The sequence below is a fragment of the Mytilus galloprovincialis genome, chromosome 1 (genome assembly GCF_965363235.1).
Source record: "Mytilus galloprovincialis chromosome 1, xbMytGall1.hap1.1, whole genome shotgun sequence".
Lineage (NCBI taxonomy): Eukaryota > Metazoa > Mollusca > Bivalvia > Mytilida > Mytilidae > Mytilus > Mytilus galloprovincialis.
In genome coordinates this window covers 131,018,943-131,046,544 of record NC_134838.1, presented here as the reverse complement: position 1 = coordinate 131,046,544, position 27,602 = coordinate 131,018,943, and the positions used below count along the sequence as shown (strand labels likewise).

At 32.5% G+C, this 27,602-nt stretch overlaps 1 protein-coding gene across 3 annotated transcripts in view; it reads left to right on the top strand.

Moving 5' to 3' along the window:
• Positions 1–27,602, top strand: part of LOC143059792 (SCY1-like protein 2) — an 88,053-nt gene that overhangs the window by 44,448 nt on the left and 16,003 nt on the right. For all 3 annotated transcript variants that reach the window (XM_076233357.1, XM_076233364.1, XM_076233369.1), the window contains exons 3-9: positions 1,802–1,901; positions 9,613–9,657; positions 14,078–14,218; positions 15,554–15,769; positions 16,570–16,686; positions 24,280–24,405; positions 27,396–27,572. In XM_076233357.1, the coding sequence (XP_076089472.1) occupies positions 1,802–1,901; positions 9,613–9,657; positions 14,078–14,218; positions 15,554–15,769; positions 16,570–16,686; positions 24,280–24,405; positions 27,396–27,572 (922 nt within the window). The remainder of the gene's footprint in view (positions 1–1,801; positions 1,902–9,612; positions 9,658–14,077; positions 14,219–15,553; positions 15,770–16,569; positions 16,687–24,279; positions 24,406–27,395; positions 27,573–27,602) is intronic.

The following is a 27,602-nucleotide window of genomic DNA, read 5'->3' as shown; positions in this document are numbered from 1 at the left end:
AATTATAATAATGGCCATTTTATTTTAGAATAGTAACATTAACATTATCAATGAACAAGGATGTAACATGTTATTATACAATTATTTAGTATTTAAGGAGTGACTACAAATAATGCATCTCAATAATTCACTGCATCATGCAACTTTATTGTTGAGAGCTTTATATAGAAATCGTACATCACACGAAACACTACGTGACACGAAACACCACACGACACGAAAAAATTAACATTTAGAAACCATATACACGATATTGGCGTGGGAGCACATTGAAAAGTAGGAGAGGGTTAAACTTCTAAAAGTGACAAAAATATATACTATATTTTAAAAGTATTTCGATATTTTTTTGCCAAATATAGGCAACACTAGTATACCCTGTTCAAAACTCTTAAATTGATTGAGAGAAAAAAAATTCGGAATACAAACTAAAACCGAGGTTAACACATCAACTATAAGAGGAAGAAAACAACGGAAGAACAGAAATACTGAAGCGCATCAACAACAAACATAAATACCCAAACATGTATACATATTTAGAATCCTATTTCTAAGCAGATTCGAGATCACTTACAAAAAAATAAAAAATAAATTACATAAGTTCAGTATCCATGGTAACATATGGTTTTAGTTTTCTTATTTTTTTTTCAAAAATATGTCCGTGAGACCCCCTAACATGCTTAGAATATCTTTGAATTAGAATTTCAATGAATGTCAATGAAATACATTGTTTCAACACTGATATATATATATATATATATTATATATATATATATATAGCCTTCGTCTCATTTTTCCGCAAATCGCCTTTCAAAAGTTCGTGCTTAATTCACATCTTTCCAAAAACAAATGATGATATAATTTCAGTGTCACTACTGGAATGGAGATGCATATGTTCCCATAATTTACACTTCCTATGAACAAAACATGGTTCAATCTCTTCTTCTTAACCTTGTGTGTGTCTTTTATCAAGCCAAAATGCGAAAATAAAAATCATAACTGTGTATTGCTACCTTTATAAAAAAAAATGTTGAATTGAACCTGGTTTTATGGCAAAAACGCATTGTGGATCAAACATAGTTTAGTATCCCTTAAAGCTCACCTTTCTCCTACGTCAGTGATAACAACAACATTAAAGCTAATTGAGAGGATCATATATAAGAACAAAATGATTTGGGGATACTGCGAATAATTTATTAGAATAATATAGCTGGTGATTGAGCTGTTTCATGTCTATTGGCAATCTATAGTAAACCCATATGCAGAAGGCAAACATGTGAATGTGATATGAATATTAACCCAACTCTGTAATAGGCCGACACGCTAAGTTTATTAGAAGTAACAGTCCTAACAGTCCTCCAGTCACCAGTCTTGGTTCCCGATGCATATGCTGCATATGTAGCGTAGAAGCAGCAAAAAGTAAACTCACAAATATACTGAACTCCGAGGAAAATTCAAAACGGAAAGTCTCTAATCAAATGGCAAAATTAAATGGTAAAACACATCAAACGAATGGACAACTGTAATATTCTTGACTTGGTACAGGCATTTTCAAATGTAGAAAATGGTGTGTTGAATCTGGTTTTAACCTCTCACTTGTACGACACTTGTAAACACAAATTTAAGACATGGGTTCGAACTTACGACCTCCAGGAGTGAAATTTATTTGATTAATTCCTGTGGAACGAACTTGTCCAATTAAAAAAGGTTATATAAGTTAAACAAAATGTAACTGAATTAGTGTTTTTCTGTTGATCATTGTTTATAAAAATGTTTAATTAGTATTACTTGTTTCTAATTGTAGTAATAGCCTGGCGTTTGCTTCAGAACCTATTTTTGCCAGTCTTGCCAATTGTTTAGGAACTCATGACAGACTGCCAGTGCCTGTGATACAAGAACTGAAGGTAGAATAGTTGATGTATTAGTCAAGCCCGTTGGGAGATTTTATGTTAAAGTTATGCAGTTCATAGTGAAATCATATATTTGATATTTGATACCACTAAATATTCAGTCCACATGGCGGACATCATACTTAAATCAGCCCTATATCGAAGGCTAGTATGTGAAAAGGTGTTATTATCATGCTACTAACATAATATTTGTACCAACCTTTGTTATATACTACTTCTGGATATATGATATAGATAAGTTGTCTTCAAAAACCCTACTTCTGGTAAAATTCAACATGGCAGGTATAGTACTAGAATAAGCTTATTTTTAGGGAGGGTAATTGAAATGTGTTTTAATGTATTGCTACTATCATAACATTGTGCAGGAACCTTTTGTTGTGCTTCTCATGCATACAATGTATAAGACATATCTCTTTAAAAATCTTACTTCCTGTAATATTCAAAATGGCGGACATAGAAATATCAATTTTCTATTTTAATATTCAACTTTCTTCAAAATGTAAAGAAAATGGTTTTTTTGTTTGTTGTTTTTGCTTGTCAATAAACTATTGGCTTCTAGTTATCCTCAAAACCACTAATTTTATTCTGTTGTAAATTTCTAAATCACACTTCCGTTAAAAAAAAAAACCAATATGGGGTTAATTTCAAAAATGAGTCCTCAATCCATATCTTTGATTTAGAGTTTTAGATAGATTGGTTAAAACAAAATAAAATTACTGAAGTAAAAATGTACTTATACATTTTTCAAATTACTACACTTTTTTGCTAAAAATTCATGTTCTTTCACAGTCACCACCACATGCAAACAAAGCAGTGCACGGGAGACCCGATTTTCCACATTAACAACGACCGCGACATCCCCTGTATCTGTATCTGTATAAATACGTTGTCGATACCAATTCTGGCTTTAATATAAGGAACACCGCCGATTTATTGACGAGGCGTAAGAGCATATTTGACGCTCTCTATGCTTGCTGCGCGCACTACAGTGTCGTCTAGCTGATTCGACGCGATCACTGTCTTTACAAAGAATGAGTTATGTGTATTGTGGTGTTTTGCTTAGTGGAATGTTAAAACACTTAGAGTGATTCTTTACTTGCTTTTCCACAATATTTGTTGCGTGGTAGTCTTCGAACCTTTTGGCAGTTATGTTTCCCTTAGGACGTGCTTTTTTGAGAAATTTGTCTGGTTCAATAGCAGGAATCAGCCCCTCAACCACTTTGTACATAGATATCACCTTCTAGCTTGTTCGTCTTGTAATTGTCTGGAGGTCTTTTAGTTCCAGTTGGGCAAGCATATTGAAGACACACCCATCGTCTCTTGACTTGTAATCTATGGTGATAAATCTTGCCGCTTGACGTTGTATCCTTTCTAGCGTATTTATGTTTGTTACCGTGTAGGCGTCCTACACTATGGCTCCATATATCATCGTTGATCAACGAGCGAGATGTAAGCTGGTATTTTTTTTTTGTGGGCAGTATTTCAAGTTTCTTCTTTGAAAGCCTATTGTTGCATTAGCTTTCTTTGCCATATACTTAATATTTGGGTGGTCCATTTGAGGTCTTCCGCAATTTGTAGGCCTAATTACGGGTTGTGCTTGACTCGTTGTAGTATGTGTCCATTAAACTGTAGATTTTATGGCTTTTGTTTCTGATGCTTAGGATGTAGCATTTATTTACATTGAACCGCATTCCCCAGTACATCCACAATGTACAAGCTTCTGACAAAATGATGAGGCCTTAGAAAGAGTTATTTAAAAGTTATCCTCTTTGTCCCTTTGTCATCCATTAGCGCCTAAACTGAATAGCATATAAGCCAAGGAAGGTTTTTGAAGACATCTAATCTGTATCATATATCAAAAAGAAGTACATAACAAATGTTTGTACCAAATATTATGATAGTAGCATGTTAATAACACCTTTTCACATACTAGCCTTTTAGATTGGGCTTTTTAAGTTATGATGTCCGCCATTTTGGATTTTACCGGAAGTGAGACATTTTTTTCAATGCCTCCCTTTCTGAAATAAAAAAAAAGCAGTTGAGGAAGGTCTATGCCAAATGTCATGCGTGTAGCGGGATTTGCACAAATTTTTCACAAAGCCGCCGTACTATATCGTTTCATTACTCTGTACAATTTTAAAACAATGGAGTCATATTTGTGGCTCTGTACTTTCAAATACCAGATCATGGTGAAACAAGAACAGCACTGTTCACACATAAAATGTATGAAGTGTTATTTCATTTTTGATTCATTTGATGCACAATGTTATAGACATTGCCTTCAATAATGAACACACTCATACCGTTTAGTTCAAAACCTATAAAAACCTACAGATATCAAAATGTAAAACAATGCAAGAGAAATCCAAAGGTCTGATTTAAAGAAATAACATTAAACAATAAACAATTATAAACAGCAACTAACAACAACCTCCACAGTAGAGGTTCCTGGATTTCTTGTTTGCAGTTGGAATATATAGCTTTTATATAATAGGTAATAAAAGGTACCAGGGTTATAATTTAGTTCCCTAGACGCGCGTTTCGTCTACCTAAGACTCATCGGTGACGCTCATATCAAAATATTTATAAAGCCAAACAAGAACGAAGTTGAAGAGCATTGAGGATTCAGAATTCCAAAAAAATTGTGCCAAATACGGCTAAGGTAATCTAAGCCTGGGATAAGAAAATCCTTAGTTTTTCGAATAATTCAAAGTTTTGTAAACAGGAAATTTATAAAAACGACCACTTTATTGATATTCATGTCAACACCGAAGTGTTGACTACTGGGCTGTAACATGCACCTAAAGATGTGACGGAGTTACCTACATTGTCCAAATAAAGCTATTACCACCCAAGCAACAACATATATTTTGCATATTCCATTGACGTCACAAACAATTTCCAAAGAATAATTGATGTTTATTTTGGCCATTTAATTTTTACATAATACTTTAACGTGTAACTTTGCCCATATCTGTAACAACATTCATTGTCGCATTATAGACTCCCTTGACGGTTCTGACAGTATAATTTCCTTGTGTTTCAGACCTTCGGAGGCAGTCAAATTACTGCCATCCTTGGAGGAAATTTCTGTTTTAGATATCCTATTATACATTTATACTTTTGATAAAATAAGATTTAATTTCTGAGAAAATGCAAAAATGTATTCCCATGAGAAATGAATGAAATTATAGTGCAACATAAACTTGTAAATCATGTCTTAAATGAGGAGCAGTAGACTTTTTGTTGCGTATACATATATAATTTTGTTATCAGAATCAAAGAAACAGTTCAATACTAATTCCCTTACGATAAAAGCAGAATATATACTACCACAAATAAAATTTCAGAATACTTCTAATCAAAGGCTTGGGAATAACAAATACATTTCTTTGCACTAACTTGGTAATAATACGACAATGATTTCCGTGTATCACATTAAACATCTGGTCAGTGTTTTGAGTGTTTTATTCCTACAATTTGCATCCAAACTTCTCTAATTTCTGTTACTGAAAACAAACTAATGAGGATTTGTTCCTTGCTGAATTGTTAATGAAAAAGTATAAAAGCTGCAATTTTATTTCTAAATCCTATTTTGAATTGCTTGTTTAACTATCCATATTTTGATCCCTTCGCGTAATGAATTAATGTTAATCATGAATTTAAATAATAGTAAGCAATTTAAAAAAAATACAATAGTAAAAACCAACGAAACATGTGTACAGGTCAACGATACAGGTGTACATACATTGGTTGCCTTCGGCTGTTGTCTGCTCTATGGTCGGGTTGTTGTCGCTTTGACACATTCACCATTTCCATTTTCAATTTTATATTCTATACCAACAATACACGTGTTCAGACCAACGATACATGTGTACAGACCAATGATACATTTGTACATACTAGCAATACACGTGTTCAGACAAACGATGCATGTGTACAGTCAATTGATACATGTGTACGTACCTACGGATCATGTGTTCAGGCCAACGATACAAGTGTTATGACAAACGATACAAGTTTTCAGGCCAACGATAGATTTGTACAGACCATCATTCCAGCTGGACCGTCTAACGATATTGAAGAAATTATCAAAAACATGTACTGTTCACTTACATAAATTAAATGACCACACAAATGTTCTGCCCAACAATGCAGGTGTACCAACCAATGATACAAAGAACATACTAATATAATGGCAACGTTAAAGGTATGAAGGTCAGCAATAAGATAAAGAAACAGGTCTACAAATCAGTAAGGCAACGATACAGTCTTACAGACTAGACAAAACAAGATACCAGGCGTATCAATGACTTTGGACGCCAGTCTCTACAAAGAGTAATCAGGGACGCTCGAATCGAAAAGTTAATAGTTCAAGTCAAGTCGAAGTGGAACAAATGTTGAGGGAATAAAGTGTATAAGATATAGCAGATATAAATGATATTAAACCTTGAAAAATATATGAGGTTAATTTTGGATAATGTGGATAACCTGTTGATGCGTTGTGAGGAAGAAACTGAATTCTATACTATTTTTACTTTTACATTTTATTTAACCATATTATAATGTCGTGTAAATAAACTCATCATAGATACCAGGATTTAAATTTTCTTATCAGTGACACTCAAATCCAAAAAAAGTTAAAATGAATGCTAGATAAGTACGACGTTAAAGAACATTGAGGACAAACAAATCGTAAATAAAGGCAACAGTAGTATACCGCTGTTCGAAACTCATACATCGATAGAAAAAAACAAATCCGGGTTACAAACTAAAACCGAGGGAAACGCATTAAATACAAGAGGAGAACAAAGACACAACATTAAAATGTTACACACACAGAAACGAACTAAGCATTAGACACATCCTAATATTAGTTACTCTAATTCCTAATCCAATATTCCTTAAAGATTTACCAAATACATCTACAGTAATCTATTCATGAGGTAAAAAAAAAGCCTTAGTTTTTCAAAAATTCAAAGTTTTGTGAACAGTTTAATCATAAATATGACCATATCAATAATAATCCATGTCAGCACTTCTCTTAGCTGGTGAAACCCTCGGGGAGTAAAAACTCCACCAGCAGTGGTATCGACCCTGTGGTTGTAAATAAACTCATCATAGATACCAGGATTTATTTTTTTGTATTTATGCCAGACGCACGTTTCGTCTAAAAAATACTCATCAGTTACGCTCGAATCCAAAAAAGTTTAAAATGCCAATAAAATACCAAGTTGAAGAGCATTGAGGACCAAAATTCCTAAACGTTTTGTCAAACACATCTAAGGTTATCTCTTCCTGAGGTAGAAAAACCTTATTATTTCAAAAATTCAAAGTTTTGTGAATTGTTTATTCATAAATGTGACCATATCACTAATAATTCATGTCAGCACTTCTCTCAGCTAGGATTCAAATTTTTGTATTTACGCTAGAGGAGGTTTCAATCAGATAAGTTTTCTATTAACGTTTGATAGAAGGATGGGATAGAATGCGATAGGATGGGAAAGGGGGACAGTAGTTGGACCTTTACGTTTGTGTGGTTAAGGAGTGAGGGAAGTGGCTTAGCTGTAGTTGTTAAGGAGTGAGGGAAGTGGCTTAGCTGTAGTTGTTAAGGAGTGAGGGAAGTGGCTTAGCTGTAGTTGTTAATGAGTGAGGGAAGTGGCTTAGCTGTAGTTGTTAAGGGGTGAGGGAAGTGGTTTAGCTGAAGTTGTTAAGGAGTGAGGGAAGTGGCTTAGCTGTTGTTGTTAAGGAGTGAGGGAAGTGGCTTAGCTGTAGTTCTTAAGGAGTGAGGGAAGTGGCTTAGCTGTAGTTGTTAAGGAGTGAGGGAAGTGGCTTAGCTGTAGTTGTTAAGGAGTGAGGGAAGTGGCTTAGCTGTAGTTGTTAAGGAGTGAGGGAAGTGGCTTAGCTGTAGTGGTTAAGGAGTGAGGGAAGTGGCTTAGCTGTAGTTGTTAAGGAGTGAGGGAAGTGGCTTAGCTGTAGTTGTTAAGGAGTGAGGGAAGAGGCTTAGCTGTAGTTGTAGTTGAGAATAACAGCAGTACAAAAAGTATCATATGCAGTTCTAAAATTGAATTATAGGAACTGAAGTTTAACAGTTTATTTTACAATGCACCCAAACGCGGTATAATACTATGCCAAATCCCTATTATATATGAAATAGAAGATAAAAAAAAGCTTTTAAATGCCTTTTTATGTTCAACTGTTCATTTTTTACCATGTCTCACATAATATGATATCCATATATGTAGCTTTGTAGGTTTTCAATTTTGCTTTAAACCATGGTTACCATTGCACAATTAAATATATTGATCTTTTATGTCGGCACGACAACATAATATTTGAGACTAAAAGTTTTGGATTTTAATGTCAATTCTTGATTAAGAGGCTGATGAGATGACTATGGGTCGATAATTTAATTATAAGGTTTCATTTGATTTGTGCATCCACTGTTATAGCAAAAATGTGCAAATATACATCAGATTATTCAGTTATTTCGTTAGAACATATCATTGAGAATGGAAAAGGGGAATGTGTCAAAGAGACAACAACTTGACCATAGAAGAACAGACAACAACAGAAGGTCACCAACAGGTCTTAAATGAAGCGAACAATTTCCGCACCCGTAAGCGTCCTTCAGCTGGCCCCTAAACAAATATAGATTCTAGTTCAGTGATAATGAACGCCTGGCATAAAATAATGAACGCATGGCATGAAATTTATTCTTTGGTAAACAAACACATACATTGACATTTTATGTTTTTAGGAGCTTTAAACATGTTAGATTTATGTAAGGTTTATCTGCAGTTTATGATACTATACATGAATATAAAATGTATTAATTGTCATTTGGTCTCTAGTGGATAGTTGTCCTGTGGCAACCAAGTACATCTTTTTATCTTTATGCAATGACATCTGCTTTATTTGATCTTGTAGATAGTTGTCTCATTGGCAATGTCGACAATGGAAGTTTTTAACGACCTTGGCTGGCTATATAGCCTTTGCACGGTCGGATTTGCAATGGTGCCACATCTCCTCGTATTTGTACCGTGACATATTTATGTTATTTGGTATCAGGTGAAGAGTTGTCTCACTGGCAATTTTACCACATCTCATTATCTTTATAAGTAACAATATGTTTTCGTAAGGTTTACAATAAAACATTTTAGATAAATGTAAAATCCTTCCTTTAATAGGCGGGGTAAAATCAAAAGACCAGAATTATTCTATAAAATGAAATATATCCACAAGAAAAAATGTGGCACAAATTAAATGAAAAACCAAAGGCCTGATTTAAAACAAAATAGTTAACGAGAAATAAATACGACAAACGACAATCGAGCTCTAAGTTATACAGACACATTTCAATGTTGTTATTTGACAATTCATATAAAGCAGATTAACTGCAGATTGATTCCGTTACAGAGTTAAAAGCGCTTTTCACGCGAATCGTTCCAGAAAGGTACAAAGCATGTGACATACCATTTAGAGCCAGGTCAGATAAGATTTTAGCTATCCCTAAGAAATTAGAATTTCATCAGCATAATCTTACTTCACACTCGACCGAATGTGAATTTCTTTTTGATTTTTTTAATGATACCGGTTGAAACAAAACACATTTATTTTTGGATTATAGGGGAAAAAACTTAGATTACAATGATAACTATATAATTTTTGACAAAATCATTAGAGTTTATTATTTATTTTTCAGGATTACAAGTTTATATTCTACGAAATTCAATGTGGCATTCTTCAGGTAAGTGCTTATATACAGAAAACAGACATTTGGCTGGAGTATTTAGATTTGTTGAATTAATATCTAGGACTCTGACCCGCGATGGTCAAGCTGAAGTTTCTCTGTACAGATATTTCTAATAGGTTGTAAACAAGTACTTTATTTGTATAAGTTTCTCTGTACAGATATTTCTAATAGGTTTTAAACAAGTACTTTATTTTATAAAGATTGTATATGAACATGATCTTTATATGTCTCAGTAGGCCGTGAGTACTACACATTCCCATTTATATATTAGAGCTTTTGGATATAAGCCCGTAAAGAATACTATATCTCCATATTAATTGGAAATGTCTTTTGGGATATTAAAAAGATGACATAATCGTATATGCATGTCCAATACGGAGAAATATGTATATTTTAATCACTAAACGGAAAGTCAAATCATGAACAATCTACAGAAACCAATCTACAGAAGCTCATTTGTTCCGAACATCAATTACATTAATTTATTTGACTTTGGTCGTATTATACGCCAATAAATCAGGTCAACGCTAAAAAGAAATCTTCATTTTTATTTGTCTATAAGTACCATTTAATAGAGTTCAGAAAAGACAAAATATATATCATTTAAAGTGAAGATGGTGATGTCCAAAACTTAAAGATTTAACTTGAATATATGTTAAAGTGGGAACAAGATAACTGAACACCAAAGGGAGCGAAGTTAACTCTTTAAAAACCAGTGGAACTTTTTACACATACTATAAGTTAGAAAAAGCAAGATTCTCAATGATCAAAATAGTGTTATATCCAATGAAATCATTTCTGTAAATTGTGTTGTTCAAATGGCTTTAAATTTTAAATATTTTGTCAACAGGTCAATTTTATGACAATTAAACGAGCCAAATCCATTTTAGTGAAAGAGTTGGACATCCCTTTAATCGTATTACATAGAACTGCAATCAAAGAAAGGGGCGAGCCAAATGGAAATTGTCCCATATCTCAACACTTTTAAAGACACATTATATAATTTTACCAATCTGACCTTACCTTAAATATTTTATAATAACGCAATAACTATAAAAGTTAAGTACAGATGTTTTGAAGTAACATTAATTTTATGCGGTATATGTTGTCTGTTTTCTGAATTCAGTGTACTAGTTATATATGACAAAAGACGTCGTTGGTACATTGTATGTCATCCTATTGCTACTACCAAAAAATAATAAAATATACATTTTAGGTTTAAACAAGATTAAATTGAATTTTAATTGTAGCATAAATCGTAATTCGAAGTTTAAAACTTCCTGATTGAATTCTGCACCAATCCAAATATGCATTTTATTTGCTTAATTTGGGTAACAGCAGTTCGCATATATTAAAAAGTCGTCAGTTCGTGAAAAAAGTGTATATAACAATGTAAAAATATGAAAATGTGGTATAATTTCCAATCAGACAACTGTGCACCAGGGACCAATTAACGTATATGTTGGCAACAATTATTGTTAACTTACAGCCATCATAAATGAACAAATACCGATACCGTATGGTCAAATATATAACGCCCCAGCATGGCCCGATACCGTATGTTAAAATAACACCCGACTTGGCAAAATGTTGAATAATTTAAATGAGAAAAAAACTACGGCCTGATTTATGTACAAAACAGTAAACGAAATTCAAATACGATAAACAAAAAAAGAAAATTACTTAGTCTAGATTCAGGCTTTCTGAATTAGACACATAGATAGTGCGGCGCAACAGACACAAAAAGACACAAAGCACAGATCAGTACAGTTCTGTCAGTTAATGAAAGGTACAATGTAGTTTAAAGCCAATAACAACTAATAGAAGCAATCATGTATCTAACTAATACTATTCAATAAGTACACATCCAGTATGCATGCAATGAATGTATTGCAAAGATGTCATTAATAGTAAGAGAAAAGCATGGTCTTGTGCAATTCCAAAATATACATGTAGAAATCCTCATATTGTACGACATGTATACAGAAATAATATCCAGTTGGGTATTTATTAATTGAGAATAAAATCAATTATGTGTACCAATAAAACATGATGTTCATATGTACATTTGCTTGTCACCAGTATGCGTTGTATAATTTAATTCTAATCGTCTCTCAAGATCTAAATGCATACACGGAAAATGTTATATTCTTCAGTGACCATGGTGACAGTTCAAAATACATTAGTTTCCATGTTCATGATTTATTGTGGTTTTCCTGAAGATTAAAATTTTACTTTTCGTATCTTATATAGTAATTATTATTGATCAACAGTAAATTTGAATTATGTGAATAATACAGTAAGTAACTTTTGTAAATCTAACAAATAACAGTAATTGAATTGTTCGAAATGTCTTGATTACAGCTACATTTTCCAATTTAAATCAGATTTGATTCAGAGATATTTTAACGTTTTAGTTCACACTTTTATGCGTGAATAAGCAGCTTTGAATGTAGAGTTCTAAAGATAATATGACTCTCGTTTAAGCCTGTGGTCATACTCCTTGCAAATTAGAAAATTTTAAATCAAGTTGAATTATGTACAGTAAAATTACGATCTCTATGTTATCGTTGAGATTTTACTGCAATAATCAATATGACAGATATTATGAATTTTTAACAGAAATCGTAAACGCCATAAGTATGCACGATTAATAGAAACATTGTATGAAGAATATATCGACTACACTTACTAACATATCTAACTTTAAATCTTATTTGACCAACTAAGCCTAATTAAGGAACAGACGAAAAGTTTTTGGCAAGTGTTGATTGCTTACCTTTTGAAACAACGAAAACATGCATTACAGAAAACAAACACCACCTATAAGCATGTTGCATACAATCAATTCATTGAAATCACAGCAAATCGTATCAGTCCAATGATTGCAAATCTATGAAATATGTAAAAGTAAAATTAAAGCTATTTATACTGATCTCATGGTTGATCCAATGGCACAATCGTAGCTGGAGGAAGGTTGGGGTTGTTTTTGGGGTTCGTATCTCTTTAAAAAAACAAATATGCACTGTACATGTTTAAAGTCGACGTTTTGTTTGAATTGTAACTTTTAGTGTTGAGTTCGTGAATCCATGTAACCCTCCCTCCCTTGGAAATTCCTGGCTACGGGCCTGTATCTCCTACGACGTCTACAGAGTTTACTGTCTGTCATGTTTATATATTTCTTGTTAATTGTTTCGCTACAAATTGCAGTTTCTAAGAATAATGTCAGTAAAACTATTTTCAATAATTGAGATTTGTAGTATAAGATATGAACAATGACTTGAATCGATCTTTATTCCTGCTGTTTCTCCCTTTTAGCATTCTCATTACAATTTTTATCAAAACATAATAGGTTTATTTTTTACGTAAAACACTAAGTCTGAAAAATTAGAAAAAAATCTAAATGTCAGCATCTTCATTTAACAATATATCTTATCATTAAGTACAAAAACGGAAACTGGTGTCTAAATATTCATCAATTACTATATTTTGCTCAAAATGGAAAAGAATAAAAAAAATACACACACATTAAATGCCGCATATACATGTCAATCTCATTGTTCAGTCAAGTTATTATCAGCCAAAACGGAAGTTTTTAGCGCCGCCATAACATACACTTCCTGATACTTATTTGAACCTGTATTTATCCCCACTTCTTTTTTTAAGACATGACAATAAGACAGATGTCATAATACTACTTATCCTTCCGGTCTGCAGTTCTGGAAGACCTCATTCACTACTGGTTGTGATATAAAAATAAAGAAGATGTGGTATGAATTCTAATGAGACAAATCTTCACAAGAGACGGCATAGTTCCATTGGATTTCAATTTCAACCTTTTAGATGATATCAGTTTTCCGCGTCTGCTACTTTTCATATGTACATATATCAATCGAATAACATGCATTAAATAGTTTTTACCTTTAAAGTCATAAGAAACCTCAAATCAAAAAAAATAATGCATATGTTTTTTTTTATAACTCCCCCGACATATTTTCCGTATGCAAAGTGACCTCAGTGTGACCCATTTCGTCAAAATCCGGTGATCACAATACGCATGGATGTCCTTAAAATAAACTATTATCTGAATTTACATGTTAAACACGTGCTCGATTTCCGTGCTTTTTTGTTGTTGATTTTTTGTCGATTGTTGACAAACAGGTACCAATCGTTAAACTTCGGCTTCAAAACACGAACTTTAATTACCTGCCATATTTTCACAACAACACTGACCGATTGAAAAAAAAATTGACGATTATACGTAATTTACACGAAAAAAATGATAAATTCGTGCACAGAAGACTAAGTTTATGATGTTTGTATGCATTGGTTCAAGAATTGGAAGAACATTATTTTTCACCGGTCACTCGTTTCTTATGATTTTAATAAATTTTTCTATTTGTTTTTCTCCTAGATCACAGAAGCCTTATCTTATTTACATAGTACAGAGCAGTTAGTCCACAGAAATGTATGTCCTCAAAGCATCGTGATAACAACAAGGGGGACATGGAAATTAACGGGACTTGGATTCAGCGAGAAAATACGAGAAGGCAAGGTAAGCGGGTGTTCAACAACAAAAATGAGACAGTTAAAAAAGGGATTTATTCAATAGAGTCTAGGATTTATGTATCGTAAAATTTATAACACAGAAAAGAAAAAGTATTTTATCACGATTTGCAACAAACTTAATTTTCAAGTAATACTATGAAAAAAATAAGTACAGAGTCTAGTTTATAAGAGAAAAACAGAAAGGATGAAAAGTGTAAATATAAAATCTATTTGAGATATTGTATGTCCATATCTTAAAGGAGATGCGTTAAGTTGACAGCAACCTAGCGACACATTATAATACTTTTAATAAAAAAAACATTCTGGAGAGATTTTTTAGATAGAAGTTAAGTAAATACCCATGGAATATCAAATTGAGGTTTCAATTTCATTGGTCATTTACGGAAGAAAAAACAAATTAGAATAATTGCAAAATATTGAATGCCTTCACATTTCACTGTAGGATAAGTGATGTAGAAAAATGTTGGGAAAAAAAGAAATCATTAATGTATCATTAATATTGTGACAATGTGACAACGTGATCTTTTTGTTCGCTCAATGAGACGCTGAGAATTGAATTTCTCTTTTCTTTTGAGTGCTTTTCTATATGAATTTCAAAGAAAACGAACACTTCTCATCAAGTAGAACGCTTACAGTGCTCGTGTTTTGAATACTATAATTATTGTACTTTTCAACACTCAGTTTAGCTGTACTGGAAAAAACATGTTATCAGATTATGTTTAAATAGTTTGGCATATAAAATCGAATTTCTGGAAAACAAGAATAAAACGCATTAAATTTTTAGTGTTTAACTATAGTATTGTTATTTATCAATGTTTTAGTTGACAAATTTTACGTTTAATGGTTCTGTGGTGATTGATCGGATCTGTAATTATTTCTTGCTCTGTAGCCGCTAGCAAATGACGTAGGTTTGAAGTACTAAAAACACATCGATTTTGGCAATTTTCATGTCATGTTAATACATGATAATAAGTGTTTTTCAGGATATTTACTGAGGCTTTAATCATTGAAATCCATGTTTCTTTATATAAACCTGAATTAGTCTCAGTAGAAACGCCCACTTTCTTACATTATTGCTTGTTCTCAAATCATTATTGAAATCTGTAGTCAAAATGTTTTTTATGTTCTCTTTAATACTTAGAATGAATAACTCTAACTATTTATGTGCCTACCAAAACAGACATCTTCAGAAATTAATTGATTTATTGCTATGATACCGACGGAGTTGTTACTTTATATTCATGGCATATTCTGTTTTAAAATACTTTTATTTATGAAACAATAATAAAAACGATATATCTTACATTGATTTCTGTTTCAGGAATCGACAGCATGTCATCCGTGGAGTACTAAATTTCCCAAAATGGCACAACCAGACTTAAATTACATTGCACCAGAAATACAAACTTGTAAAACGTGTAGTTATTTTAGTGATATGTTTTCTCTCGGAATTCTAATATGTACAATATATACTGGTGGTAGCGCCGTGATAGATGCCGGGTACAACGGTCAGCAGTATCTTAAACAACTAGACCAAGTAATTTATCTAACCTTAAGGTTGACATGTGTCTTAATAATTAGAGTCGACTTTCTTTTTACGAAAGACTGATCCCCGGGTAATCGTCAAAGAGGTGTGTTCCCTTTCCATGTTTTCTTATTCCACTACGATGCTTATTGCAGTTATTGCCCATCTTTAACTGCCATAAATGAGATGATTTATTGGTCAGAAATAGTACAAAATATAACGAAAATTACACAGAAAAACATTTGAATATTCAAACACCTTTTTAAAGTCATACTGAAGATGAAAACATATTACAATGGGGAGATTCTCTTCGCACTTTTTGGTTTTGTTTGTAAATATTTCATTATTTGTGGTTATCTCATTCGTAATAACATTGCTAAAATGATATTGCAGCACTAGATGTGCTTTTCGACAACAAACGTCTCATCTGCAATGCACGAAATCAAACAATGGAAAATTCAAAATACTTTTAAAGAAATTTTGAGCTTCTAGACTGAAAGGGACATTCATAGACGAGATTTTCATGCGAGAGATATCTTTCTCAATTTGAATAATTACCAAAATAATGCTTTATGACATCTAGTATCCTTTCCTCTTTCATAAAAAAGCTAAATATTTTGATATTTCTCAAAAGTCTTCTATGTGAAGCAACATCTAGTAATTTTTATGGTTCTTTCAAGCAAATGAAGAGGATAATATGTAAAGATTTTGAACTTTTGGAACCTACAAAACTTTGCACTTTCGTTAATTCAATTAAATTCTGCTTGCTTAATAACGGTATATTATCATTTGATAATTTTATTTTTCAATAGTTAACACAACGTTTTGGTGATATAGCTCATCAAATGCCTCTGTTGTTAGTTGAACCAGTGGAGAAAATGATCAATAAAGACATAAGATATCGCCCAACTGCTCAACTCTTCTCATTGGTAAGTGTATCTTCAGACAACACATGATCAGCTCAAGTATGTCACAACAGCCCAACTGCTCAACTCTTCTCATTGGTAAGTGTATCTTTAGACAACATATGATCGGCTCACGTGAATCACAACAGCCCAACTGCTCAACTCTTCTCATTGGTAAGTGTATCTTTAGACAACATATGATCGGCTCACGTGTATCACAACAGCCCAACAGCTCAACTCTTCACATTGGTAAGTGTATCTTTAGACAACACATGATCGACTAACGCACAACAGCTCAACTGTTCTTGATGGTAAGATCCTCCTCAATATAACCAAATATTCATAGATTTGCCACTTCCTCATCAATATAACAAAATATTACAAAATCATACCACATCTCCTGGCAATCATACAACATCTCAATGGCAATCATACCACATCTCTTTGGCTATCATATCACATCTCCTGGCAATCATACAACATCTCAATGGCAATCATACCACATCTCTTTGGCTATCATATCACATCTCCTGGCAATCATACAACATCTCAATGGCAATCATACCACATCTCTTTGGCTATCATATCACATCTCCTGGCAATCATACAACATCTCAATGGCAATCATACCACATCTCTTTGGCTATCATATCACATCTCCTCGCAATCATACAACATCTCAATGGAAATCATATCATATCTCTTTGGCTATCATACCACATCTCTTTGGGTATAATACCACATCTCTTTGGCTATCATACCATATCTCATTGGCTATCATATCACATCTCCTGGCAATCATACAACATCTCGATGGCAATCATACCATATCTCTTTGGCTATTATATACCACATCTCTTTGGGTATTATACCACATCTCTTTGGCAATCACAAAAAATCTCATTGGCAATCTTGACATTTAAACCATATCTCATTGGCTATCATACCACATCTCATTGGCTATCATACCACATTTCGTTGGCTATCATACCACATCTCTTTGGCTATCATACCATATCTCTGGCTATCATACCACATCTCATTGGCTATCATACCACATCTCGTTGGCTATCATACCACATCTCTTTGGCTATCATACTATATCTCATTGGCTATCATATCATATCTCTTTGGCTATCATACCACATCTCGTTGGCTATCATACCACATCTCTTTGGCTATCATACTATATCTCGTTGGCTATCATACCATATCTCTTTGGCTATCATACCACATCTCGTTGGCTATCATACCATATCTCTTTGGCTATCATACTATATCTCATTGGCTATCATATCATATCTCTTTGGCTATCATACATCTCGTTGGCTATCATACCACATCTCTTTGGCTATAATACTATATCTCGTTGGCTATCATACCATATCTCTTTGGCTATCATACCACATCTCGTTGGCTATCATACCATATCTCTTTGGCTATCATACTATATCTCATTGGCTATCATACCACATCTCGTTGGCTATCATACTATATCTCTTTGGCAATCACACAAAATCTCATTGACAATCTCGACATTCAAACCAAATCTCATTGAGAATCAAACCACATCTCAATGACAATCATACCACATCTCATTGACAATCATACCACATCTTCTTATTTCTATAATGTTCGTAATAAAATGTTAAGTAAGAAATAGATGATTGCTGCATAAAATAATTAATTCGTAATTGAGTCGACTTTTCCAGTCCACAATGAATTCTTGTTTGTATTTATACGATGAAATATATGTTGTCCAACATCTGAATTTGAATATTTGTAATAGTAAACAATACTGCTTCAAATTCAAAATTCAATGTTCTCTATCAAAGTCAATCATTTTACCTGGATACAAAAGTCATGTTTGACAAAAGCTTTTTCTGTGAAAAGATCTGTATTTTCTTTATTAACTTGACAGTGTCATTTCGTATAGACCATGGAAAATGATACACCTTTATCGCAACATGCTTTAAAGTTCCCTCAGTCAAAAACGGTTACCAATCTGTCTTGTATGTATATTCATGTGAAATATTCAGCATTTATATATGGACTTGTTTTATACTGTTTACCAATTACCAGAGTGGTTATAAAGTTATTCTTAGAGTTCCACCTTTATAGATTGTCTAAACAAACTTCATCAGTATTATGTTTGAACGGTAAGATCGATTTTCTAAATAAAGTTAGAAATATGCTTGTTAAAGTTGATTACAAGTGATGAATAGTGTTATCACAACCAGGGAATTAAGACAAATTACTCCTTCTACGTCTTGTTCAGATTAACTTAATTAAAGACTTTGTACGGTTAATTTAAGTTTCAAATTTAATTCCGCGATGGTGCTTCATAGTTCCAATGATAAACGAGGTAATACGTAACATGCACAATTGCAAATGTTTTTAAAATAAAGATTGTTATTTAATAAAAAAAAAAAAAAAAAAAAAAAAAAAAAACATACCGATAAGGCATCTGTTTTTTATGTGAATAAAGGACAATTTATCAAAAAAAAAGCATAATTATAAAAACAAAGCATGGTGGTCATAGACAATATCTAGCCAGCCATGTTATGTGATATGAGAGTCCTAATGCTATAATAATAATGACTGTTGATGTGACGGAGAGTGACGGTCTTACTTCCCTTGCATAGTAGATACGTAGGTAGTACTTCTTTAGCTCAATCGGTTGGAGTGCTGACTTCGCGCACCGAGATAATTTGTTTTTTTTACAAAGAGAATTTCTCGCAATAGAATCAAACTCTTCGTTTACAAACATTATGAATAAGTGGTAATATGGTGTATAAACTCATGGCTAAACTCGAAGCGAGGAAACTTCAGGCTTGTATTGCTGTATTTTATCTGAAAGTCACATCAAAGACTTCTTCACGGTTTCTGTTTAAATCAATTAAAGTAAACGAACAGACAAAAAAGAGATATTAAAGAGATAATTTAACTCATATAACAATAACAAACTGCAAAATAAAAACCCGAAAACGACCAAAAAACAACAAAAAACAACATAGGACAATAAAGACTTAACAACCGAAAACGACCAAGTGAAAAACAGCAAAAAACAACATAGGACAATAAAGACTTAACAACACGAACCCAATAACAAGATACATTTTGTGATACTAGTTATTATTTCCTAAATATCTAATTATTTTTTCTGATTAGAAATATGACTACCTCTGGTATTGTGATGCGCTCTAAACAAACAGTGACTTGAGAGAATAGTTTCTTTGTCTGATATTTTATATAGGTTATTAAACCCATTGATGTTAGTACTGCTATTCAACACGCTAATATCTTATAAACATATGAAACATGTTATTTGGCAAATTTTAAATACTTTTAAATTTTCTAATTCAAAGTGCCAACAATAACTTGTATCATATAGTTATCTTCTCCTCTTTTCATTGGCCAAGCATTCACGAATTAAACGTTTAATATACTGAATATCTGACATAACTTTATTTGTAATACTAAGACAAAATCATGTTTGAAATTTATTTTCTTAATTTTCTTAAGGTGGTACCTAACACTTTCACTAAAATTTATTTGTCTCGTTTAATTTTCATAAAATTTTGACAAAGTATTTACTTTGACCCTTTAACAAAACTATAAAAATTTCAAAAATTTTGAACCAACCGTTTTGTCAGAAAAATTACACTGGTTATATAGCAGTTTGACAAACACCAATTTTGATCATTGAGAAGCTTAATATTCCCTTTACAACACAACGTAATTAAAACGTTTAGCTGACTTTACAGAGTTATCTCCCTGTAGTGTTAGGTACCACCTTAAAGAATGGTGATAAATTGAAAATATCGTTTTGGTTAACTTGAGCCTACCATTTAAAGAGCTGCTGTCAATCCCTTGATTGTTTGAAATCATATATATATATATATATATTCTAAAAAAGGAAAGTTATATTAAAGTTAAAAATGGCATTCAAACCAAACTTGAATGCCTATATGGAAAAATCATAAATATAAGGAAATAATCACAAAACAATATAACTTTCATATTAATTGTTATTGTCTGGTATTCCAAACATAAAACATTACCGTTGTCCAAATAAAGGCAACAGTAGTATATACCGCTGTTCGAAATTCATAAATCGATTGAGAAAAAAACAAATCCGGGTTACAAACTAAAACTGAGGGAAACACATCAAATATAAGAGGAGAACAACGGCACAACAGAAACACTAAAATGCAACACACACAGAAACGAACTATAATATAACAATGGCCATTTTCCTGACTTGGTACAGGACATTTTAAGAAAAAAATAGTGCGTTAAACCTGGTGTTGTGGCTAGTCAAACCTATTGTATTATGGTAATATATATAAAATATAACATTAAAATGACAACATTACATGACAGGACTACAATGTATGCATCAAGTCAATTTCTAGCCACTATTGTGTTCATCATTTTTGAAACGAATAATTAAAAATAATTTCCATTGTAACAAATTTTTGAAAGAAAAAAAATAACTCTTAATCTGAACGACCTTTCAGTGATGTATACTTTGAATGATGAAGAATAGAATTAGAGTAACTGTGACAGTGTATAGATTATGATTGGATCATACCCCCCCCCCCCCCTTAAGAGATATTATCCGGTATCAAAATTTGTGTTGTTAATTTAAGTCCTAGCTTTCAAGCACATTCTGACTTATGTGCAGAAATTTTTCTACTTGAAATAATTTCTGAAAATTTTATAAGGGTTAACAATACAAATGCATAACATCACATATACGTCTATGAAAGCGTTGTTGATTAATGTACACGCGTGCATCGATAATGAAGCGAGTTTTCTGTGAAGATTTGACAAATGATTGTAAAGGTATCGCGGATAAGACAATATCGGAGCATGTCAGGTAATCTGTATTTACCGAGAAAAAGTTTGTATCTCAATGGACGAAGTATTTTACCGGCTACAATCATTGTCATATGTCAGTAGAATCAGGGTGCACCTGTTCTGGTGAACGGTTCTGATGGCTTTGCAAAATAGAATTGATTGTTACTAAGAATGAAAATAAGTGGAACAAAATCCCACTCTGTTTATGCATCCTTTAATTGATGCTAATGATACAACATAATTATATTCAATTCTAGAAAGATTTATTCCTGATAGTGTATATGACCTTTGAAAAGGGATCAAAATAAGTATAGACAAATCTCTTTATGGCAGTGTTTTAATTAACTCTTAATATCAATGAAGTCACATACAGGAAAATAAATCCTCTATAAGATCAAAGATCGGATTCCTTTAGTTTAGTTGTAATTCGATGAAAAACTGCCAATCTGAAAAATAATCTTTTATTTTCTATAAAGACAACTCTAAAGGTTTATCACTTGAAGTCTAGAAGATAATAAAAAAGAGAGACGTATAATGATTGCCAATGAGACAAATATCAACCAGACCACCAATTGAGGCATGTACGGGATGCAAACACGATCATATATATCTTTATTCTCAATAAACCATATACATAGGTATAGAGAAGACATTTACTTGCAATATTCACAATAAGACAGAACACACAAAACAATTGTTAAGACAATATATCAAATACATTTTAATCAGGAACACATATGTACCTGTGTTAATGATCTTTATAAATTTACAAAGTTTAATCAGTTTTGATTTGAGTTTTTGAAGACATATATAAAAAAAAAAGAAGATGTGGTATTATTACCAATGAGACAACTGTCCATAAGAGACCAAAATAACACAGAAATTAACAACTCTAGAGAACCGTATGGCCTTAAAAAAAAAAGCCCATACCGTATAGTCAGCTATTAAAGGCCCCAAAATGACAATGTAAAACTATTCAAACGAGAAAACTAACGGTCTAATTTATGTATAAAAATGAACGAACAACAAATATGTAACACATTAACAAACGACAACCACTGAATTACAGGCTCCTGACTTGGGACAGGCACATACATACAGAATGTTGCGGGGTTAAACATGTTAGCGGGATCCCAACCCTTCCCTAATCTGTTTGTATCGGAAATACATGAAATGGGTTCGCAAAATGTATCATGTCAGAATTCTCGTCAGTGTTGTCTCTTGTCACGTGCCTGTATCAAGTTAGAAGTCTCGTCAGTGGTTGTCTTGTGTCACTTGCCTGAATGATGCCAGAATTCTCGTCAGTGGTTCTCTTAAGTCACGTGCCCGTATCAAGTTAGAATTCTCGTCAGTAGTTGTCGTGAGTCACGTGCCCGTATCAAGTTAGAATTCTCGTCAGTCGTTGTCTTGTGACGTGCCTTTATCAAGTTTGAATTATCGTCAGTTGTTGTCTTGAGTCACGTGCCCATATCAAGTTATAATTTTCGTTAGTAGTTGTCTTGTGTCACGTGTTTGTATCAAGTTAGAAGTTTCGTCAGTAGTTGTCTTGTGTCACGTGTATGCATCTAATGAGAATTCTCGTCAGTGGTTGGCTTGTGTCACGTTTATGTATCAAGTTAGAAGTTTCGTCAGTAGTTTTCTTGTGTCACGTGTCTGCATGTATCAAGTCAGAATTCTCGTCAGTAGTTGTCTTGTGTCACGTGTCTATATCTAGTTAGAAGTTTCGTCAGAAGTTGTCTTGTGTCGTATATGTATGTTATAGGGAGAATTTGGTGTTGATTGCAAACCCATGATTGTTTCTGTTGAATTATTCACAAATTTTAGAAACTCCTTAAATATAATCTCTCTTTTTTTCAAAGAAAAGAAAATGATACTTTTATTCTTAAAACTTGAAAATTATTATATATCATTTATTGATACTTTTTTGTTATCAAATCACATTAAACTGCCATGACAAATACCACTGTTAATTCTTATCATAACGTAAACCCGTGAAGCTGTGTTTTATTACATTATCCCTACTAAAATGTGTCAACAACAGACTATTAGTTATTTTACAAACGTATTTGAAACATTTTATGCGTGTTATTTAATTTGTTCCTAACAAGTTATTTTATGTAATACCATTTTGTCTTTTGTTAACACCGTCAGTTTTGTAAAAGGGCAATTTATTTGATATCTTTATGAGGATTAAGTTACAAACTTTATAGGATACGTTGTCTTTTAATTACTCAAACAGCATTAGAATGAAATGGTTCTCTCACTCTATTACACTAGAAAGACAATAAACTCCAAATGGAATGTGCAGCTTCCGAATTAGAATTAAATTGTTTAATAACAGAGAGGCATAAGGCGTAATTTAATGTCAACAGCGGTTTTTGTTCCTAACTTAGTTTTGAAAACAGTTTCAGGTACAGTAGCAGTTAATAAAAAGAAATTTAATTTGAAACATAATTTGATGATTTATCAAGGTTACGAGGACGAATGACCGAAAATAACTTTTATTTCAATTAATAAACATTAAATCCACAAATGGCTTGAAAAACAAACGGTCGCTGCTTACGGACCTAACAACTTATTGTTGCTAAATGTTGCTACTTGTAATGCAGCCGTAATACCAGATGGTATGTCACGAAATTTGCCGAAGCCGTTATAATAGACAAACAATTAATGTGAAATGTTACACAAATGACTACAGTTTCGAGAGTTCCATAACAATTGCCAAGTAAAACTTTCTCCTTTTATTTTCAGATAAAATTCTTCAATGAACCTGTTGTTTGTACTCTACAACTGTTAGACACATTAGAACAGAAGGACCCTTTTCATAGAGCGGAAGTCCATTGTCAACTTGCACAGGTGCTTCCAGATATCCCAAAGGTAAGTATTTGTTCCAGATATCCCTCAGGTTTGTATTTATTTTAATTTATTTGTTGGATTTCTATCGTAAAATATGAGCTACACAAACAATTATGTTTGATAAATGTGAGCCTCGAAACTGTTAAACACAATTTTCCCTAAATTCAAAGCGTTACTATATGATTATAAACTATCACGATCAATTCATACTTCAATTTGTCGAGTATTCTTATAACCAAGGCGGATATATTTTATATTTTAGACGACAAGGAGACTCGTTTATTTGTGCTAGAGTTATCGACATCAAATCACGGAATAAATATCTCCCTTAAACAGAAATAATCCTTTCTTGAGTGATAACAACACAAATTTCGCCTTCGGACATACTATAGGTGGCACGGTAGTATTTCCTGGCCCATAAGCGATAATGATAGCCTTTTTAGAATTTTCACCACTTTCTACCACTGCAAAAAATTCTACATTCACACTTAACTGAAGTACTTTCATTTTACTATTCAGAAATGAATTTGAATATGTATCATTTTTTTGTTATTTTTAAAAACCTAAGGCCACTAATACTTTTAGGTATTTTATGGTGCAGTGAATACAAAATTTAAAAAAAATCGCAAAAATTCATTTTCATCTGTATGTAAAATTATTTCATATTTTTCTACACCTAATTCATTCCTCTGTTTGGGAAAGTATGTTCAATTGATACTGTATTTTTTGTCCAATCACCCTGTTTAGATACATTTACTTAAGTAGGGTACACAAAAGAGCAACCTAAATTCTGGAATGCAAATACTACCGTGCAACCTTAACCAAGACATAACAAACTTGAAACCAGTTATGACACCTATGATTCATAGACTTCTTACTTTGGAACATATTACAATGAAGAATACTAGTCTGCACTCATTTCTTACCAAAACAAATGAAACATTACATCCCTACCCCATCTGGCAGATTTTCACTTTTTTTTTCATTTTACCATTTTTACTTAAGGAGTGAACAAAACCCAAATATATGATGTCTCAAATCAACACAGAAGTCAAACATGATGATTCAGGAGGAATTATTCGATTGCCAACTCTGTTTATGGTTAATCTGACTAAAAGAAACAGCTTAAGCACCAAATCATGAAAACTGATATTAAAGTCCATTCCACATTTTACAGCATGCCTTATATTACTTTAAACATTTCCAGATTATGAGGGCAATACAACAAGAGTCTTTAGATTGCAGTTAACTATTATTCCAAAATCTGTTTGACAATACATGTACTAGAATACATCTCTAAGTTGGCTGTTTGTCTATTTCTCATGTATGCATTAAGTTAAAGTATGTCCCCTTACATAATTAATTTGCCTTTATTGTGCTTTTTACTGTCAAAAAATGTTAACAACTAATGGTATTTGCATGGAAAATGAATAAACCATTTAATCTTGCTGATATAGCATCATAAATACATTCTTTGTCAAAAATAATGTCTAGTCAATGTACAGAAACCCCTATTTCTATCTCTATTTCAGACCAATATGATAGCTAAATGAATAAGTAAGGACCCCTTAACCACTTACTGGTTCCCCAAAAGCTCCTACTGGTGTCATGTTACATCAGAACTACAAATTAAACCTCAAGAAAACTAGTATAGCTGTACTTGTGTTGAAAAAAATAAGAAATTTGAAATTTATTTATTTCGGTGAAAATAATAGGATGTACATGCAACCGAAGAATGTCGCGTCTCAAATTTCAGTGGTTGCATATGTGTCAGACACTGCGAAAAGTTAAAGCGAGCATTTATAATTAAAAATATTTTGCAAGTTACATAAAAATAATGAAGTTCTATTTTCTAGGTAAATTTTTACATTATTACCTACACATCAGTCAAAATTTGCTGAATCAGCAATTTTTACTCTCAGGGGTGGAATTTAAGGCTGGTTTTTATCATAGTTGCACTTAATCAACTTTTTATTGATAAACTTACAAATTGCATAGGTAAAAAAAGTTCCTTTATCGATTTAGTGTAAAAATATATATCCCCCTTAAGGTGGCACGGTAGTATTTTCTGGCTCATAAGGGATAATGATAGCCTTTTTAGAATTTTCACCACTTTCTAACACTGCAAAAAATTCTACATTCACAGTTACCTGAAGTACTTTCATTTTACTATTTAGAAATGAATTTGAATATGTATCATGACCGTTTACTTTTTTGGTTATTTTTAAAAACCTAAGGCCACTAGTACTTTTAGGTATTTTATGGTGCAGTGAATACAAAATTTTAAAAAATTCGCAAAAATTCATTTTCATCTGTATGTAAAATTATTTCATATTTTTCTACACCTAATTCATCCCTCAGTTTGGGAAAGTATGTTCATTTGATACTGTATTTTTTGTCCAATCACTCTGTTTAGATACATTTACCTAAGTAGGGTACACAAAAGAGCAACCTAAATTCTGGAATGCAAATACTACCGTGCCACATATAACATAACTCTTCAGTCATGACCCATATCCTAAAAAGTTCTGAATTTCAATTAAATACCTTCATACTTAAGTTTAAAAAAACGGAAATGTATAATAAAACAAGATATGACAACATAAATGAACATATTGAGGAGTACATTATCGATGAGTAACATATTGAAAAATACAATATATATATGAGCTACATATTGAAGAGTACATTCCCGATAAAAAACACATTGGAGAGTACACTATCGATAAGAAGCATATCGATGAGTGCAATTATTGATGATTCACATATTGAGTAGTACGTCATTATTCATTTCAATAAAAGTGTAAAGCAGTCAGTTGAAACATTTGACGTAACCAGAGCACATTTGACGTAACCATCGCGAAATCGAAATCATTATTTAAAAAAAAATTTGTCAAACATATTGTTTTTTTTCCATCTTCGGTTTTTCCGGGTTTTCTGTATCCGTTTTGATATTATAGAATTGAGAATGGAAATAGACAATACTTTTTCATATGTTTTTTTTTTTTCAGAAAATTTTATACCGAAATGTGTTTCCTATATTATGCCTTGAGTGTTCTATGGCAGACTCTGTTACCAGTGCTTTAATACCTTTCATCGCCATGATTGATAATGCTTCCAAAGATGAGTACTGTGGTCACATATTAACTGTGTTCAGAGATGTTATCAATATGCCTAAACCTGTACAGGTAAATTGCCTATTTTATGATTAATTACTG